We start from the raw sequence: 19553 nt of genomic DNA, 5'->3' as shown, positions 1-19553 counted from the left end.
AAAATGCTGTTACTGCGCGATTTCTTTGTTAAAGAAAAATCTTCAATAAAGTTCTTGAAGAAAGTAACACAGTTTGGATTCCACAGGGAAATATACAGTAATTTCCTATGAACCAACATTCTGTCCGAAAGTAGCAAGTCTGGCAAAAATGGCACAAATCCGGATTTTAGCCTGTATTTGGATAGGTTCAAACCCATTTGTCCACATGTGCAGAGTAAATTGCAAACCTAATATCAGAGGCGTAAAGTGAAAGTCAGAAAGTAAAAGTCCTGCCATATGTTTATTCCACCCATGAGCAATTTCACTAATTATCTCTAATTATCACTAATAGCAATCTACTGGCTGAAAAACTGCTAATTAGCAAATCCAGGTGATTGGAAGAAAATACTGAGGACTTCTACTTCCTGAACCTGGACTCTACACCTCTGCCTAATGTAAAAGAACGCGTGATCTGGCTGTTGAGTGTGTGCGCGCTGTGATTGGCAGGCATCGCCCTGCTGTACCTGCAGCTGCACCGCGCGGCGCCGGAGAGCGAGCACTTGCAGCGCGCGCTGGATTACGTGAAGCGCACCCTGAGGAGCCTGAGCGGCCGCCGTGTGTCCTTCCTGTGCGGAGACGCCGGGCCGCTAGCCGTCGCCGCTGTCGTTCACCACCAGCTGAACAACCAGGCCGAGTCTCACGAGTGCCTCGCTAAGTCAGAACCTTCTCAAACTTTCTTTGTGTCTGTTTTCTCTTTAGCTTTCTTTGTTAGCTTTGCTCCAAAGTGTTGTTTGGAGGAGCTAGATGAGATTTTGCGAAAAGGGTGTGCGTAAATGTGGGAAAAATACCAATTAAAGAGTTACCTACGTCCAGTGAACGCCCAGCCAATATTACGCTTATTTTGCTCTCAATACATTGTGTTTTTCATAAACAGGTTTCAGTTAAAGGGGTTAGGCACTGAGGGCGGAGCGTGTGTGTGTGTGTGATGGGTAGGTTTAGGGTGTGTGTGTGTGTGTGTGTGTGATGGGTAGGTTTAGGGGTTGTGTGTGTGTGTGTGTGATGGGTAGGTTTAGGGGTTGTGTGTGTGTGTGTGTGTGTGTGTGTGTGTGTGTGATGGGTAGGTTTAGGGGTAGTGTGTGTGTCTGTGTGTGTGTGTGTGTGAAGAGTTTGTTTGTGTGTGTGTGTGTGTGTGTGTGTCTGTGTGATGGGTAGGTTTAGGGGTTGGGTGTGTGTGTGTGTGTGCGTGTGATGGGTAGGTTTAGGGGTTGTGTGTGTGTGTGTGTGATGGGTAGGTTTAGGGGTAGTGTGTGTGTGTGTGTGTGATGGGTAAGGTTAGGGGTATAGTGTGCGTGTGTGTGTGTGTGTGTGTGTGATGGGTAGGTTTAGGGGTTGTGTGTGTGTGTTTCTGTGTGTGTTTGTGTGAGTTTGTTTGTGTGTGTGATGGGTAGGTTTAGGGGTTGTGTGTGTGTGTGTGTATGTGTATGTGTATCTGTGTGTGTGATGGGTAGGATTAGGGGTTGTGTGTGTGTGTGTGTGTGTGTGTGTGTGTGTGTGTTTGTGTGTGATGGGTAGGTTTAGGGGTAGTGTGTGTGTGTGTGTGATGGGTAGGTTTAGGGGTAGTGTGTGTGTGTGTGATGGGTAGGTTTAGGGGTAGTGTGTGTGTGTGTGATGGGTAGGTTTAGGGGTAGTGTGTGTGTGTGTGTGATGGGTAGGTTTAGGGGTAGTGCGTGTATCAGTCTGGGTGTGAGTTTGTGTGTGTGTGAGTTTGTTTGTGTGAGTGTGTGTGTGTGTGAGTGTGTAAGGCAGTATGTGTATTTGTGTGTGTGAGTGTGTGTGTGTGTGTGTGTGTAAGGCAGTATGTGTATTTTTGTGTGTGTCAGTGTGAGTGTGTGTCAGTGTGAGTGTGTGTCAGTGTGAGTGTGTGTCAGTGTGAGTGTGTGTCAGTGTGAGTGTGTGTCAGTGTGTGTCAGTCTGAGTGTGTGTCAGTGTGTGTCAGTGTGAGTGTGTGTCAGTGTGTGTCAGTGTGAGTGTGTGTCAGTGTGTGTTAGCAGCTCTGATTACCTCACACAGACACACACTAAACATTTCAAAAACTTTTAGCCTTTTATGTTCAAACTTGTATGAGTCAGACAATGATGGAGAGACTCTAGAAGAGACGACATGTAGAAGCAACAGGACATTTCTGAAGGGTTAGTTCATGCATTTGTGACCGATCACGGAGAGTAGAGACACATGTGGGTTCTGGGGCATTTTGAGTTATTCATAGATTCTGAAAGTGTAGTCTCCAAGCTTTCCAACGATGTGTAACACATGGAAATCTGATAATATTTGGAGAAGTTGTGGCCATTTGAAGGTAGGCACTCAAAAAAGCTAAAAGGTTAGATAACGGCCTCTAAAGATTGTGCAGTTCTCACCTCTCTCTGCTGCTAGGAGTGACAATAGGCCTCATTTACATCTCATTTAGATAAGCCATACCCCCTGTAAAGCTCCTCCATGTGCTTTACAGCTTTTTTTTCTTTCCTGAGCTAGCTAATAACAATAGGTAGGTATGGGAAGGTCTAAACATGGACTAAACATAACGTGTACGTGTTCTTAGAATGAACACAAAACGACAAACTTTGATGTTTATGGAAACTCACCCCCAGGACCAGCGAATGCTCTTCTGCCGCTCTAGGCGAAAAACAATTGTGCTGCCCCTCTATTTGCAACGTATACCAGCAACAACACACAAAGACCAATATGCAAAGGTCTTAACTGCATCCTCTATTTCGATTCTCTGTGCCAGTTCATGTTCTGTGGAGATTGTTGCCAGTCCATTAAGTCTGTTCCCTGTTCACATGTGACACATATACGTCACATATGAAACAGCCAGCCACCGCTGTCCGCGAGTCGCCGTATTCAACCACCGAGGGCACGCGCCGCAACCATACCTCCAGTTCATTTTCCCGAGCCCACGAAGTGCGGCGATTGGAACCCGGAGGCCATTCTGCCCCTAGCTGTACATGTAAAAGCATGGGAAGCGATTCCAGGGATATCAGAATGCAAAGGGGCCATAGAACCGGTACCTCCTCTGAGCGAGTCAGGCTTTTACAGCCGGTGCTATGGCCCCTTTGCACTACAGTTTCGCTATTTCAGTGCGGCTTGTCGAAGAAGTACTTCAAAACATTTTCGGTGAAACTGTCACGGTTCAGCTCGTCTGCGACAATCTTTGCGGCGTCCATCTTCTTTGAATTTTGATATCAGATAGAGCCGGCAAGAGCGCAGCATAATAAGTAGCCACGCTGTTCACTTGGAGGCGGGGGCAAAAGCCGGCTTATCCAGTATGGATATACACACAGACAATGACACGCCACGCCCCTACTGCATGCTAGAATCTCCGAAAACAAGCTGATTTCAACCTCAAAATTTAAGCTTTTAAATATACCAATACTGCTATCTCAAACATGGAGAGGCTTCTTCATGATCTCAACTAACAGATTCTGCAAAAAAGCGGAAATCACCAATTTTGAAAAAAACAAAAACGCTTCTTTCTCATTTTGCTCGTAAGTTGTGCTGCCGACTTGTGTCTCTAGTTTCCGTGATCGGTCACATTTATGCAGCTGATGTGGAGTTAACTATCTTACAGTCATTGATTAGCATATTCTGTCTTGATAATCTATAAATCGCGTTCCAGGGGGCGGGGTTTATGTAAATTTTAGGGTTTGTGATGTCACTAACCCATGAAGAAGTGTAGTCCCTACCAGCCGTTTGTTGTAGTCCTTAAAAATCAAATTCTGTAAAAGAAAATCTCTCCCTTTGCTCTGAACTTTGAGCATTGTAACTTTGCAGATGTTGTTTATGCTCAAACAGCAACATTACACACTAACTAAAGTTAGAAAAGTTAAATCATAATCAACCACCCTTTAAACAAAAAAACAAGGAGATCTTCTACACGATGTTCTAGTTATATTAAACTGATGTGTGTAATTTGCTGCAGTGTTGTACAGAGATAGGAGAGATTGAGCTAATGTGTGCTTTGCTTCTCCCTGTGTGTTCCTGTGGTTCTCCCAGATTGCTGGCGCTCCAGCGCTCCGTCCTCAGCCCAGACGCTGACGTTCCTGATGAGCTCTTGTACGGACGGGCCGGATATCTTTACGCCCTGCTTTATGTCAACAGAGAAATCGGGCCGGAGGTGGTGGATGAGACCACCATCGCCAAGGTGACCGTCATCTTTAACGCTATTAATAATCAAAATATATTCTTGCATAAAAACGTGGAGCCTTGTTGTCAATCATTTTATCCATTACAACACATTTAAGCGTTTTTTCCTTGAAAAGAATGTCTTCATGATTTAAAATATCTTGAATGTAACTCGACACCCTTGCCTCATTTAGTATGCGCTGTTCTATGAATATGCAAATGAGCCCAGCCTCCACTCACTCACTCACTCAGAGATCCACTCGTTGACGATCACCCGTTGATCTGATTGGTTACAAGGTAGTTTGTGACGTCAGAAACACCAGCGATTTCAAACCGTGTTTTTGAGACTGTCTTTGGTTCACTGCAGTTTTAAGCAGAAAATACTCAGCAATGCTGTCGACTTATGAATTTACACATGCTTTGTGTTAAAGCGTATTAAAAACACCACATAGACATATAAACAACATTACAAACTTAATTTTCACCACGGGGGACTTTTAACTTGCACTGATAAAACGTATTACAATACATCCATTGATAAAAACATCAGTTTTTCTGTCTCTAGAGAGCTTTTGAATGTCTGTTTCTCACAGATGCATGAAAGCTGCTGACCGTGAGTGTGTGCTTTACTGTAGCGCTGGCCACCGTCCAGTTCTGCAGTGTGTGTGTGTGTGTGTGTGTGTGTGTGTGTGTGGGCAGAACTGATGAGGATGCCAGACAAGAGGTGAAGAAAAATGAAGGAGAGGAATGTGTTTGTTGGCACGCCATATATTGTGTGTGGCACGTTTGCCACAGTTATTATGTAACATTAAAGCTGTCGTTAGTTGAATCCGGCATGTGGAAAATGTATGGTTATGAAAGCTGCAGGAAAGAAGAAAGTATTGTTCAGTTAAAGGGATCTTGACATGAGAAATCAAATTTGCCCTCATCTTTTGACACATAAGAGGCCTTTGCACCATTACAACATCCTGCAAGTTTCAGAGCTTCAGAAATGTGAAACACTCAACTGAATTTCAACAACATCAGAGAAATGTTTCCATCACATATCCATATATATATGTATATACTGACTGATCAAAATCTGACGATCGTGTATCATCTGCGTAATCGACCATCAAAAAAGAGGAATATCACCAAGAATAGCCCAGTTTTTTACAGCAGTTTTTTGGCATCTGACTACATAAAGACTGCAACAGAGAAATGTTCTAATAGACCCCTTTTCAGTTGGTAAACATGGTGACTTTTTTGTGGGCGGAGCTTAGGTGGTTGCAGAACGATCCCTCTGGCCGCTTCCCTAACGTTAGTATGCAAGTTTTGTTAGGTTGTTTTTTAACAATGACTGGAGAAAATCCGATTTTATCTTAATGTGCAAGGACACTCACTGTCCAGGACCGCGATTGTTATTTGCAAAAGTTAATTTTAACGGACGAAACCAGATTGGCTGACCCGTAGCCGTTATGACAGGATTAACGTTAACGCTAGGCTACCTCCGGTTGAGTGGCCTGACTTCTACACCTATCCGATAGAGAAACTGAGGGCATATGCATCTTTAGATGCCTATAACTATGTGATGAATGGTCATGTACTAGACTTGTGTGGTACGATCCGCAGTTCTGCCTAGCCAGTGCCAAGACGACGACAATTTAAAGAGTGACATTACGGTGCAATTTTAACGATGTGAATATTTTCTAGAAATAAAAATTCCAGATACAGCATATTTATTTTTCATTGATTCTTGCACCCAAAAACCCTACAAGATGACATTTAATAATAATAATAACAATTTAAGCTCCTTATTATGTAGCCGAATCTGTGCTGGTTTGTATTGGCCGCCTGCAGTTTTCCCTTTGTTTTGCTTCCAGCTAGCGCCGTGACGTAACTGTGACGTCGGCTCAAAATTGGTCTATAATTACAGTTTCGAAGTCTTGTCTCAAAGCATTGTCATCCCTTGAAGTAACACTATGTAGTTTTTCAACCTTCATTATATATTTCCAAGACCCTTGTGATGGTACATCGACATATAATAGGTTAAATGACACGTCTGCCATAGCCTGAGTGTGTCTGTATCGCTTTTACTGGCACGATGTAACTTCGGGTTTCGGGTAGTAACCGGAGCACAAAAAGAACTACAGAATTCGACTGCTTTACGGCATACATAGTTTTTCTTCGTTTGTGATGTTGTAATAACAGGAATGTTCCTGTAATTATACTGTAGATATGTAGATAAAGGTCTATGGTTTGCATAAAAGGACTTTAACTTGGTGGAGTTTCACATGTTACTTTCTCCCGGGTGTCTGTTAGATCACAACACAACTCCTCAGTGATCACAACACTGGAGTAGAGAGCGATGTAATTGTTCTACACGCACATTAACTGAAATGTAAAACTGTTAAAAGGCTCAAACTAATGAATAAATAAAGAAATATATGTATATCTTACTTTTGTGCTTTAAACTTTTCAATGCGAAGTGCTGCGCGCCGTGACTCCATGTTGCTAGCGGATCATTCTGCGCGCGGGAAGCGCATAAGTGTTTCGTGCCGCTCTGAATTGGTGCCCTTCATATTACAATACTTTTGCGCAATGGCAGCTTATTGATAGCCTTAGTTGTTCTGTCCAATCAATCATATGTTGCTGCTTCATTATAAAGCTTAAAAATTTAAAATAAATGTCTTTTAATTATATAGTATATATTTTGTTTGTATATATTTTTACAAAGTTAGGAAAATGTTTAAGTCAAGCTTGATGCCTTTCACAAAAGAATAATCCCAGTCTCTTCCCCACAGTGAGGCATACAGATACCGTTTATTAGGCAATTCGGGACTGTTTTTTTAATTAAAATAAATCAATACTTTTATTCAGCAAGGAAGAATTAAATTGATCAGAAGTGACAGTATAGACATATTTATAATGTTACAAATTATTCTATTTAAAAAAAAATGCTGTTCTTTTGAAAATTATTCATCAAAGAATCCCTAAAAAAAATTACACAACTGTTTTCAACACTGATAATAATTATAAATGTTTCTTGAGCATCAAATCATCATATTATACTGATTTTTGAAGGATCACGTGACACTGTGATCATGTGACTGGAGTAATGATGCTGAAAATTCAGCTTTTATCACAGGAATAAATTACACTTTACTATATATTCACCTAAAGGATTATTAGGAACACCATACTAATACTGTGTTTGACCCCCTTTCGCCTTCAGAACTGCCTTAATTCTATTGGCATTGATTCAACAAGGTTCTGAAAGCATTCTTTAGAAATGTTGGCCCATATTGATAGGATAGCATCTTGCAGTTGATGGAGATTTGTGGGATGCACATCCAGGGCACGAAGCTCCCGTTCCACCACATCCCAAAGATGCTCTATTGGGTTGAGATCTGGTGACTATGGGGGCCAGTTTAGTACAGTGAACTCATTGTCATGTTCAAGAAACCAATTTGAAATGATTCGAGCTTTGTGACATGGTGCATTATCCTGCTGGAAGTAGCCATCAGAGGATGGGTACATGGTGGCCATAAAGGGATGGACATGGTCAGAAACAATGCTCAGGTAGGCCGTGGCATTTAAACGATGCCCAATTGGCACTAAGGGGCCTAAAGTGTGCCAAGAAAACATCCCCCACACCATTACACCACCACCACCAGCCTGCACAGTGGTAACAAGGCATGATGGATCCATGTTCTCATTCTGTTTACGCCAAATTCTGACTCTACCATCTGAATGTCTCAACAGAAATCGAGACACATCAGACCAGGCAACATTTTTCCAGTCTTCAACTGTCCAATGTTGGTGAGCTCTTGCAAATTGTAGCATCTTTTTCCTATTTGTAGTGGAGATGAGTGGTACCCTGTGGGGTCTTCTGCTGTTGTAGCCCATCCGCCTCAAGGTTGTGCGTGTTGTGGCTTCACAAATGCTTTGCTGCATTCCTCGGTTGTAACGAGTGGTTATTTCAGTCAAAGTTGCTCTTCTATCAGCTTGAATCAGTCGGCCCATTCTCCTCTGACCTCTAGCATCAACAAGGCATTTTCGCCCACAGGACTGCCGCATACTGGATGTGTTTCCCTTTTCACACCATTCTTTGTAAACCCTAGAAATAATTGTGCGTGAAAATCCCAGTAACTGAGCAGATTGTGAAATACTCAGACCGGCCCGTCTGGCACCAACAACCATGCCCCGCTCAAAATTGCTTAAATCACCTTTCTTTCCCATTCTGACATTCAGTTTGGAGTTCAGGAGATTGTCTTGACCAGGACCACACCCCTAAATGCATTGAAGCAACTGCCATGTGATTGGTTGATTAGATAATTGCATTATTGAGAAAATTGAACAGGTGTTCCTAATAATCCTTTAGGTGAGTGTATATTCACATAGAAAACAGCTGATTTACATTATAATAATATTTTGTTGTTGAATTTTTAATGAATGTAGCTTTGATCAGCAGAAGAGACTTCCTTTAAAAACATTAAAAATCTTACCGATCCCAAACTTTTAAATGGCAGTGTATATCTCACAGTTATCAATATCTGTCTGTTGCAGTTATTATCTCATCATTTGTCTGTAATGTACCTGTGCTGAATTATACTCAATGTAATAGCAGAGGGAGTGTTGCAGAGCATCATGGGACAGATGAAAGCGGTTCTGTTTGTACATCAGCTTGGTTCTGTTCGGCTCATAGACTGTGTAAAACACTGTGTGTAGTGTGTGTGTGTGACGTCACCTGTAGTGTTTCTGAAGCCTAAAGTGGGTGGAGCTGGCCGTCACCATCTTGGCCGCGTCAATGTGCAGCGAGGCGGATTAGCTGAGGTGACGTGACGCTAACAGACAAACGGCTAGTAGGACATCACCGCAATACACCTGTCACTCAAGTGGCCACGGCCTTAATTATGCAGAACTTTAAGGCTTAATATAATTTAAATGGATGAGTTATAAAAACATTCACCCCTCACAGTCGTCATGAAGGGCAGAATTAGCTTTATAGACCAAAACCACTTTTTGCACCAGACTGTAAACATGTTTTTTTTTGCGGTAAAGTTGGATATTTTATCGTGGGGGGTCTATGGGATTGACTCTTTTGCAGCCTGACTCTCGTGGCCAGTGGATGAACTGCAGATTAAAGGTGCTGAATGTAACGTTTTCACTTTACTAAAGCATAAAAATACCATAATATGTTTGCATATATTGAGCAATATCTGATAAACACTTCTACAAGCCAGTTATTTTACTTTGAAATGTGCGTTTCCAGGCTGGAATGTTTTGGTCTGTGATACTGCACGTTGCCAATTTTCATTGTCCATTACGCTCGTTCCTGTCGCGTGTCTCAAACTTGACCCGTGAGAGTGTCGACTCTGAGGCGGCGGGGAAACAACAATCTCCCATATTTTGAATTGGACTGCAGTACCGATTTCGACCACTCGTTGTCATTCTTACATTGACACGATGCTGTAGTTTGGGACACGATGCTGTAGTCTGGGACACGACGCCGTAGTTTGGGACACGACGCCAAAGTTTGGGACACAATGCTGTAGTTTGGGATTCGATGCTGTAGTTTGGGACACGATGCTGTAGTTTGGGACACGATGCTGTAGTTTGGGATTCGATGCTGTAGTTTGGGACACGATGCTGTAGTTTTGGACACAATGCTGTAGTTTGGGACACGATGCTGTAGTCTGGGACACGACGCCGTAGTTTGGGACACGACGCCGTAGTTTGGGACACGATGCTGTAGTTTGGGACACGATGCTGTAGTTTGGGACACTATGCTGTAGTTTGGGACACGATGCTGTAGTTTGGGACACGATGCTGTAGTTTGGGACACGATGCTGTAGTTTGGGACACGATGCTGTAGTTTGGGACACGATGCTGTAGTTTTGGACACGATGCTGTAGTTTGGGACACGATGCTGTAGTTTGGGACACGATGCTGTAGTTTGGGACACGACGCCGTAGTTTGGGACACGATGCTGTAGTTTGGGACACGATGCTGTAGTTTGGGACACTATGCTGTAGTTTGGGACACGATGCTGTAGTTTGGGACACGATGCTGTAGTTTGGGACACGATGCTGTAGTTTGGGAAACGATGCTGTAGTTTGGGAAACGATGCTGTAGTTTGGGACACGATGCTGTAGTTTGGGATTCGATGCTGTAGTTTGGGAAACGATGCTGTAGTTTGGGACACGATGCTGTAGTTTGGGACACGATGCTGTAGTTTGGGACACGATGCTGTAGTTTGGGACACTATGCTGTAGTTTGGGACACTATGCTGTAGTTTGGGACACGATGCTGTAGTTTGGGACACGACGCCGTAGTTTGGGACACGACGCCGTAGTTTGGGACACGATGCTGTAGTTTGGAACTCGACGCCGTAGTTTGGGACACGACGCAGTAGTTTGGGACACGATGCCGTAGTTTGGGGCACGACGCCGCAGTTTGGGACACGACGCCGCAGTTTGGGACTCGATGCCGTAGTTTGGGACACGACGCAGTAGTTTGGGACACGATGCCGTAGTTTGGGACACGATGCCGTAGTTTGGGACACGATGCCGTAGTTTGGGACACGATGCCGTAGTTTGGGACACGACGCCGTAGTTTGGGACACGATGCCGTAGTTTGGGACACGATGCCGTAGTTTGGGACTCGACGCGGTAGTTTGGGACACGATGCCGTAGTTTGGGACACGATGCCGCAGTTTGGGACACGATGCCGCAATTTGGGACTCGACGCAATAGTTTGGGACACGATGCCGTAGTTTGGGACACGACGCCGTAGTCCGGGACTCGACGCCGTAGTTTGGGACACGACGCATTAGTTTGGGACACGACGCATTAGTTTGGGACACGACGCCGTAGTTTGGGACACGACGCCGTAGTTTGGGACATGACGCCGTAGTTTGGGACACGACGCATTAGTTTGGGACACGACGCATTAGTTTGGGACACGACGCCGTAGTTTGGGACACGACGCCGTAGTTTGGGACATGACGCCGTAGTTTGGGACACGACGCATTAGTTTGGGACACGACGCATTAGTTTGGGACACGACGCCGTAGTTTGGGACACGACGCCGTAGTTTGGGACTCGACGCCGTAGTTTGGGACTCGACCCCATAGTTTGGGACTCGACGCCGTAGTTTGGGACTCGACGCCGTAGTTTGGGACTCGACGCCGTAGTTTGGGACACGACGTTGTAGTTTGGGACTCGACGCCGTAGTTTGGGACACGACGCCGTAGTTTGGGACACGACGCCGCAGTTTGGGACATGACGCCGTAGTTTGGGACACGACGCATTAGTTTGGGACACGACGCATTAGTTTGGGACACGACGCATTAGTTTGGGACACGACGCCGTAGTTTGGGACACGACGCCGTAGTTTGGGACTCGACGCCGTAGTTTGGGACTCGACGCCGTAGTTTGGGACTCGACGCCGTAGTTTGGGACTCGACGCCGTAGTTTGGGACTCGACGCCGTAGTTTGGGACACGACGTTGTAGTTTGGGACTCGACGCCGTAGTTTGGGACACGACGCCGTAGTTTGGGACACGACGCCGCAGTTTGGGACACGACGCCGCAGTTTGGGACTCGATGCCGTAGTTTGGGACACGACGCCTTAGTTTGGGACACGACGCCTTAGTTTGGGACTCGACGCCGCAGTTTGGGACACGATGCCGTAGTTTGGGACACGATGCCGTAGTTTGGGACACGATGCCGTAGTTTGGGACACGATGCCGTAGTTTGGGACACAGTGCCGTATTTTGGGACACGATGCCGCAGTTTGGGACACGATGCCGCAGTTTGGGACTCGTGACTGCAGAGCTGAGCTTCTCGTGATTAGGACAAAGGTCTGAATCTGCACTATCGGCTTAATGAACACAGTCGGATCTCCAGAGAATCTAGTTTTGGTGACGGGGCAGTTTCAGAGACAGAAAGAGACATCTTTGCTGACCAGAGGTCCTATTTATCCCGGGATAAATCTATACTCATTGCTATGTATTCTTCTCCATTTGCCTGAAATAGCCTCAGTGTCATTAACCTCGAATTCAACCTCAGGTTTATTTCACTACTTGTAGCCGCCGCTTTCATTTATCCTCTGTATTGCAGTCTTATCCCCTCTATCTATCACTCCCTAGTCTTCTTCTGCTTCATGACGAGGAACATGTATTTGGTTCATCTGTCCCGGCTCTTCTACGGGTTAATATCTCACTGCTCATCGAGACTCCGGAGAGAAGTGTGTAATCCCGTCAGTGCTGTGCTTCGGGTCTCTCTCTCTTTATATTATTACAAATATAGTCACTTACTGTGTGTTCTGCAGTTTTTAAAGTAATAGTTCACCCAGAAGTGAATGTATCTCATAATCTACTTGCCTTCATGTCGTTCCAAACCAGTATTTTTGGTTATTTAGTCTGTTTAACAAAAGGAGAGCTGAAGAATACATGCACAGCTCTCTTCAGCTGCTCATTGTTTCACCACAACGATAGACCTTTTATAGACCTACTATTGTAGGGCTGGGCGATATGGCCAAAAAATCATATCTCAGTATTTTGTGGTTAAATGGCGATAGACAATATATATCTTGGTACTTTCTACGTTTTTCTATTTGGATAAAGAAAATCTGTATTTATATTAAAAAAAAAATTCACATCCTGGCCAATGATATCCTACAAACAGTGTTGATAATGAAGGATGTGGAAACAAATATAGTGAATGTAATGTAGGCTATGCAATGTATTATGTGCAAAAAGGTGGTTAAAATCACATTACATTGTAACATTACAATCTGAAAACAAAAATAATGCTTTTGTTTTTAAATTGACTAAAGGCTAAACTAAAACTGAAAATAAAAACAAAAGCACAAACTAATTATATTAGCCTGTATTTGATTACCCCATTATAATGGTCACTTTCATAAAAATATACTTGTAGGTTTAAAATTCCACATATGGCACATTTATTGTCTCCAAACAACAAATATTTTAGCAATATGTATATTTTAGTCAGAATTATTGCGCTACTCTTCTATTGTGCTCGTCTGTTTAGCGCTCGTTCACAGACGCTTGAATATTATTGTAGATCGCTTGCAGAAGCTCGTTCTCTCCTGACAGACACATGGACGTCTCTGTTTGACTCTCTCACACTCACAGATGAAGAATATTCATGTGAATGTAAGTTAAGCACTGAGGAAAGCACATCTCAAACACATTTAACAGCAACAGTATCTGTCAGAGCGTCTGACAACTGCTTTAAACTTGTTAACTACATCTTACCAGTTATTTTGATGCCCTTAATATAAGATGTTTTGGACAATACTTTCACTGCAGCAGCTTACACACACACACACACACACACACACACACACACACACATACACACACACACACACACACACACACACACACACACACACACACACACTCACACTCACACTGCATCCTCCGCTGTTTTAGAGATCTGCTCGTATCAAACTACTATCAATATGAACGGTATTGCCACATTCCATATCGTAAAAAAAAACAAAAAAACTATATATCGTACAAACTCGATATACCGCCCTAACCTAATGTATAGGGATGCACGATATATCGGCCACCATATCGGTATCATATATGTTCATTTTTAATGTCATGGTTATCGGCCTGATAAGAAAATTTGGCCGATTTAATAAAGCCGATAAATAATGTATTATTTCTTACAGCTGAGACGCTTCAGATGTGCACTGTTCAACATGATAATTTTAAATTGCTTGAAATATAATTGAAATCAATTCAAAAAGGAAAATACAGTTCAACATGCAAGTCTGTCATATCAGCTACATAAAATGATCATAAGAACATTATAATTGTGTGCTTTTTTCATGGCTTTTAATGATGAGACTTTTGTTTTTGTAATCAGGCTTTCAAAAATTATATAAAAACTTGGATTTAGATTTATCGGCCAATATATCGGTTATCGGCTATCGGCTTCCAAATATAAAGAATTATGGTAAATGGTAAATGGACTGCATTTATATAGCGCTTTATCAGACCCAATGGCCACCAAAGCGCTTTACATATTGCCTCACATTCACCCATACGCTCACTCATTCATACACCGACGGCGGTGTCAGCCATGCAAGGCGCCATCCAGCTCGTCGGGAGCAGCCGGGGTTAGGTGTCTGGCTCATGGACACCTCGACACTTGGTCAGGTGGAACCGGGGATTGAATCACCAACCTTTCGGTTTGTAGACAACCTACATGAACCACTGAGCCACTGCCGCCCCAATTATCGGTTATCGATATCGATAAAAAATGTCATATCTGAACATCCCTGCTAATACAACATTTTCTCCTTTGTAATAGTCCTGTTATATTTCACTGTGGCATTGCTGACAAACTATTTTAGTCCGTTCTTTTACCTTTGCTGAATCGCTGTGAATAATTCTGCTGAAAAGTGACGGATACTTTGATCCATAACAAGACTATTATCCCATCCCGCTGTGTGTCTGTTGATCCAAGGTGGTGACGGCTATCCTGGAGTCTGGGAAGAACCTGTCTAAAGAGGAGAAGAAGAGCGAGCGATGTCCGCTGCTGTACGAGTGGCATAAGAAGCAGTACGTAGGAGCCGCTCACGGTCTGGCAGGCATTTACTACATGCTCATGCAGGTGAGAGTGTGTGTGTGTGTGTGTGTGTGTGTGTGTGTGTGTGTGTGTGTGTGTGTGTGTGTGTGTGTGTGTGTGTGTGTGTGTGTGTGTGTGTGTGTGTGTGTGTGTGTGTGTGTGTGTGTGTGTGTGTGTGTGTGTGTGTGTGTGTGTGTGTGTGTGTGTGTGTGTGTGTGTGTGTGTGTGAATAAAACAGGACCTGTTGTGCAATCTTGAATTGTCTCTACTAAAACAGGTTTTCCTGCTTGAATGTTGATTATTTTCCTCATATTCTCCATTGTTGCGGCTCCTCTCTTCCCAGTCTGTCAGTAACGCTCTGTTTACTTCCTGTCTCTATGAAGCCCCTCCTTCTGAAAACCACACTGTGCTCTGATTGGTCGGCTGGAGCAGTGTGTTGTGATTGGTCGAGCGCTTCTGTGGTTTGGGAAATGCCCCGCCCCTTACCATAACCACCAGTTTAACACACTACTAACTGACTCAACCAGGCCCCGCCCCTTTATTCTGCGTATGAATTATTATAATGAGGAATCCTTCTCTCAGGATTTGACCACCTCAAACAATCTGACCTTTCCAGAAAACATGCTAATGTTGGCTTTTTGTCTGAACATGTAGTTCCATTAATGTATTAAAATAGCTCTAGATTACAGTGCACACAATGTTTTTCTCCGCTAACTCACATGCAACAAATCTTCAAATAATGCAAAATGATAAATATTCAAGCATAACCGACTGCAGTCTGTGCAGTTGTGTTTTCATTTCTTTAAAATATCTGCCTCTTACACTCTTCTCTGTCTCCAGCTGAAGCTAACAGCGGTCCGCGGTGAGATTGATTAGAGGTCTGCATGAATAATTAATCCTGAACTTAAAGATGTTGATCTGTAAACCACATTAGTGTCGACGAGCCGGACAGACTCCCGGCGTTCAGCCCAGATTTGACAGTAACAGAATCACGGATGCATCAGTGCAGATTTGTGCAGAGTCGGCGGCTGCTGCCCTCTTTCAGACTAATAACACTGCGGGATGGAAGCTAATTCAGTTTTAATATTAAACTGCTTTAGGGAAATATAAATCACATAAGTGTTTAAAGAAGCAAGCCTGTAACAAAGAGTCATGTTCAAAAAGATTTCAGTAGGGACGATTTAAAAAATAAATACTTTGATTCATTAAGGATGCGTTAAATTATCTAAAGTGACAGTAAATACATTTATAATGTTACAACGATTCTGTTTTAAATAAATGCTGTTCTTTTGGACTTTCTATTCATCAAAGAATCCTGAAAAAAAAAGTTTCCAGTTTCGTTTCCACAGAAATATGAACACTGATAATAATCATAAATGTTTCTTGATCATCAAATCATCATATTATAGTGATTTCTGAAGGATCATGTGACACTGAAGACTGGAGTAATGATGCTGAAAATTCAGCTTTGATCACAGGAATAAATTACACTTTACTATATATTCACATAGAAAACAGATGATTTACATTATAATAATATATTTTACTGTTTTTACTGTTTTTTTTAATCAAATAAATGCAGCTTTGGTGAGCAGAAGAGACTTTCAGAAACATTAAAAAGATCATAAATGTTTGAGCAGTAGATTCAAACATGCTTTTATTAAGTTCTGTCTGACAGAAGTGATTCCTATTTATATTTATCCACTGCTTGATATAAATAGTAAATATTATATGATTGCTTTGACATCAAATTAAGCAACCTCGTGAATATCACATAATTTGAATGTGCTTTCAATGTTCAAAAAACTTTTACAAGCACAAATTGTCTTTAAATGGGTCCTGTTACGCCCTTTTACGAAGACTTGATGTTGTTTTTGGGTGTAGTAGAATATGTTTTCATGCCTGATTGTTCAAAAATTGCATAGTTTTTCACATATAGTTTGCATTATTACAGCTCCTCTCCCGAGTCCGTGTCGAACACGCCGATTTCGATGAAGCCCCTCCTTCTGAAAAACGAAATGTGCTGTGATTGGTTAGCCGGCCCAGTGTGCTGTGATTGGTTAGCCGGCTCAGTGTGCTGTGATTGGTTAGCCGGCTCAGTGTGCTGTGATTGGTTAGCCGGCTCAGTGTGCTGTGATTGGTTAGCTGGCCCAGTGTGCTGTGATTGGTTAGCCGGCCCAGTGTGCTGTGATTGGTTAGCCGGCTCAGTGTGTTGTGATTGGTTAGCCGGCTCAGTGTGTTGTGATTGGTTAGCCGGCTCAGTGTGTTGTGATTGGTTAGCCGGCCCAGTGTGCTGTGATTGGTTAGCCGGCCCAGTGTGCTGTGATTGGTTAGCCGGCCCAGTGTGCTGTGATTGGTTAGCCGGCTCAGTGTGTTGTGATTGGTTAGCCGGCCCAGTGTGCTGTGATTGGTTAGCCGGCCCAGTGTGCTGTGATTGGTTAGCTGGCCCAGTGTGCTGTGATTGGTTAGCCGGCCCTGTTTGCTGTGATTGGTTAGCCGGCCCAGTGTGCTGTGATTGGGTAGCCGGCCCAGTGTGTTGTGATTGGTTAGCCGGCCCAGTGTGCTGTGATTGGTTAGCCGGCCCAGTGTGCTGTGATTGGTTAGCCGGCCCTGTTTGCTGTGATTGGTTAGCTGGCCCAGTGTGCTGTGATTGGTTAGCCGGCCTAGTGTGCTTTGATGGTTAGCTGGCCCAGTGTGCTGTGATTGGTTAGCCGGCTCAGTGTGTTGTGATTGGTTAGCCGGCCCAGTGTGCTGTGATTGGTTAGCCGGCCCAGTGTGCTGTGATTGGTTAGCCGTCCCTGTTTGCTGTGATTGGTTAGCCGGGCCAGTGTGCTGTGATTGGTTAGCTGGCCCAGTGTGCTGTGATTGGTTAGCCGGCCCAGTGTGTTGTGATTGGTTAGCCGGCCCAGTGTGCTGTGATTGGTTAGCCGGCCCAGTGTGCTGTGATTGGTTAGCTGGCCCAGTGTGCTGTGATTGGTTAGCCGGCCCAGTGTGTTGTGATTGGTTAGCCGGCCCAGTGTGCTGTGATTGGTTAGCCGGCCCAGTGTGTTGTGATTGGTTAGCTGGCCCAGTGTGCTGTGATTGGTTAGCCGGCCCAGTGTGTTGTGATTGGTTAGCCGGCCCAGTGTGCTGTGATTGGTTAGCTGGCCCAGTGTGCTGTGATTGGTTAGCCGGCCCAGTGTGCTGTGATTGGTTAGCCGGCCCAGTGTGCTGTGATTGGTTAGCCGGCCCAGTGTGCTGTGATTGGTTAGCTGGCCCAGTGTGTTGTGATTGGTTAGCCGGCCCAGTGTGCTGTGATTGGTTAGCCGGCCCAGTGTGCTGTGATTGGTTAGCCGGCCCAGTGTGCTGTGATTGGTTAGCTGGCCCAGTGTGCTGTGATTGGTTAGCCGGCCCAGTGTGTTGTGATTGGTTAGCCGGCCCAGTGTGCTGTGATTGGTTAGCTGGCCCAGTGTGCTGTGATTGGTTAGCCGGCCCAGTGTGTTGTGATTGGTTAGCTGGCCCAGTGTGCTGTGATTGGTTAGCCGGCCCAGTGTGTTGTGATTGGTTAGCCCCTTTACCATGACCGTGAATTCTTCTCTAGTGTAAATATGAATAAGGATGGTGTCAATTTCAAACCAGTTCGAGCTCGATTCAGACCCTGACAATGTTAGCGAACAAGACGATTGTGCAGAAGGGATTTCGAGCACAGACTTTGCAGGCACAGATTTCACAGGACGTTTCAGAGTCTAATGTTTTTTGTAATGTTTTTAATACATTTCAGATACGATGTTATCCACCATTTAATTAATAATTGTCGGAAAACTGGTAATACAAACGGTAATTGGTCTCAAAACCATGGTTAATTTTCCTAAGTGGCGGTGAACCGTCTTACAAAAGCGCGAGCTTACAGAAGCTGCAGAACACAAGCTGTTCTCCGGGAAATGTGCAGCAAACGTTGCGGTGTTTTAATGTTCAGGAACAGTGTTTCAATAAGTTTAACCGCTCTAAGTTCATCAGGCTTAGGAGAAAGTCTCGCGTTGTAGTCCAAATGAGTCGTTCATGTAGTTCTCGAAAAGGGGATTATGTTTAATAAAATATCTTCCTTTGCAGTGAACTTTGTAACCTTGCAGATGTTGTTTATGTGGAAACGGCAACATTACACACTAACTAAAGTGGAAAAGCATAACAGGACCCCTTTAAATCAGTTCTTTTGTACGGATGCATGATGTATACCTATATGACTGAATAGCTCGTTTATTAAATAGAGAAATAAATCATTTGCTGCGGCCCGAGCGCGATTGTGCGGATCCCTACGACAGCGTTCACATTAGCGGTGTTTCATGCGAACCGTGACCCGTTCTGGTCCGAACTAATCTGTCAGTGTGAAGCACCCTAGACTTTCGAAGTAAGCCAACTGAAGTAGCCTACTGTACACGTTGGTGCGTATTTGTTTAGGCTAGTAACTGCTAGCTAGTAATTCGCAGACTGTGACTGAGGGTGCTTTCACACTGGCAGTTTAGCTCGGTAACTAACTAACGTTAGCCCAGTGCATAGCAACAGTCGTTAATTGCTGTGTCATACTAGGAGCCGATTGTAAGGTTGAGGATGGCCTTATGCAATATTTACACTGCTCTATTTAAGTAGATAAATGTTTATGCCTTGACAATGAAACATTTTTTTTTTTCAATTAATATAGGCTATTTATCAGGCAGGAGCCTGTGCACTGTCAGAGTCTTCTGGGTTAAAATAGAATTACAGTTGTTGAACTATCTCAGATTTTGTTCAAACCGTGTCTTTATCAAGATTGTGACCCAGAACC

General features: G+C 43.8%; 1 protein-coding gene across 2 annotated transcripts in view; it reads left to right on the top strand.

Annotated features, from left to right (window-relative positions):
- The window catches only part of lancl2 (LanC lantibiotic synthetase component C-like 2 (bacterial)), an 84473-nt gene that overhangs the window by 14477 nt on the left and 50443 nt on the right, over positions 1–19553 (top strand). For both annotated transcript variants that reach the window (XM_077225002.1, XM_077225004.1), the window contains exons 4-6: positions 487–694; positions 4030–4177; positions 14654–14800. In XM_077225002.1, the coding sequence (XP_077081117.1) occupies positions 487–694; positions 4030–4177; positions 14654–14800 (503 nt within the window). The remainder of the gene's footprint in view (positions 1–486; positions 695–4029; positions 4178–14653; positions 14801–19553) is intronic.

The sequence above is a fragment of the Siphateles boraxobius genome, unplaced genomic scaffold, assembly GCF_051911475.1.
Source record: "Siphateles boraxobius isolate OS27281-9 unplaced genomic scaffold, OSU_SipBor_1 97, whole genome shotgun sequence".
Lineage (NCBI taxonomy): Eukaryota > Metazoa > Chordata > Actinopteri > Cypriniformes > Leuciscidae > Siphateles > Siphateles boraxobius.
The sequence above is the reverse complement of the archived record's forward strand: the minus strand, read 5'-3'. Positions and strand labels throughout refer to the sequence as shown.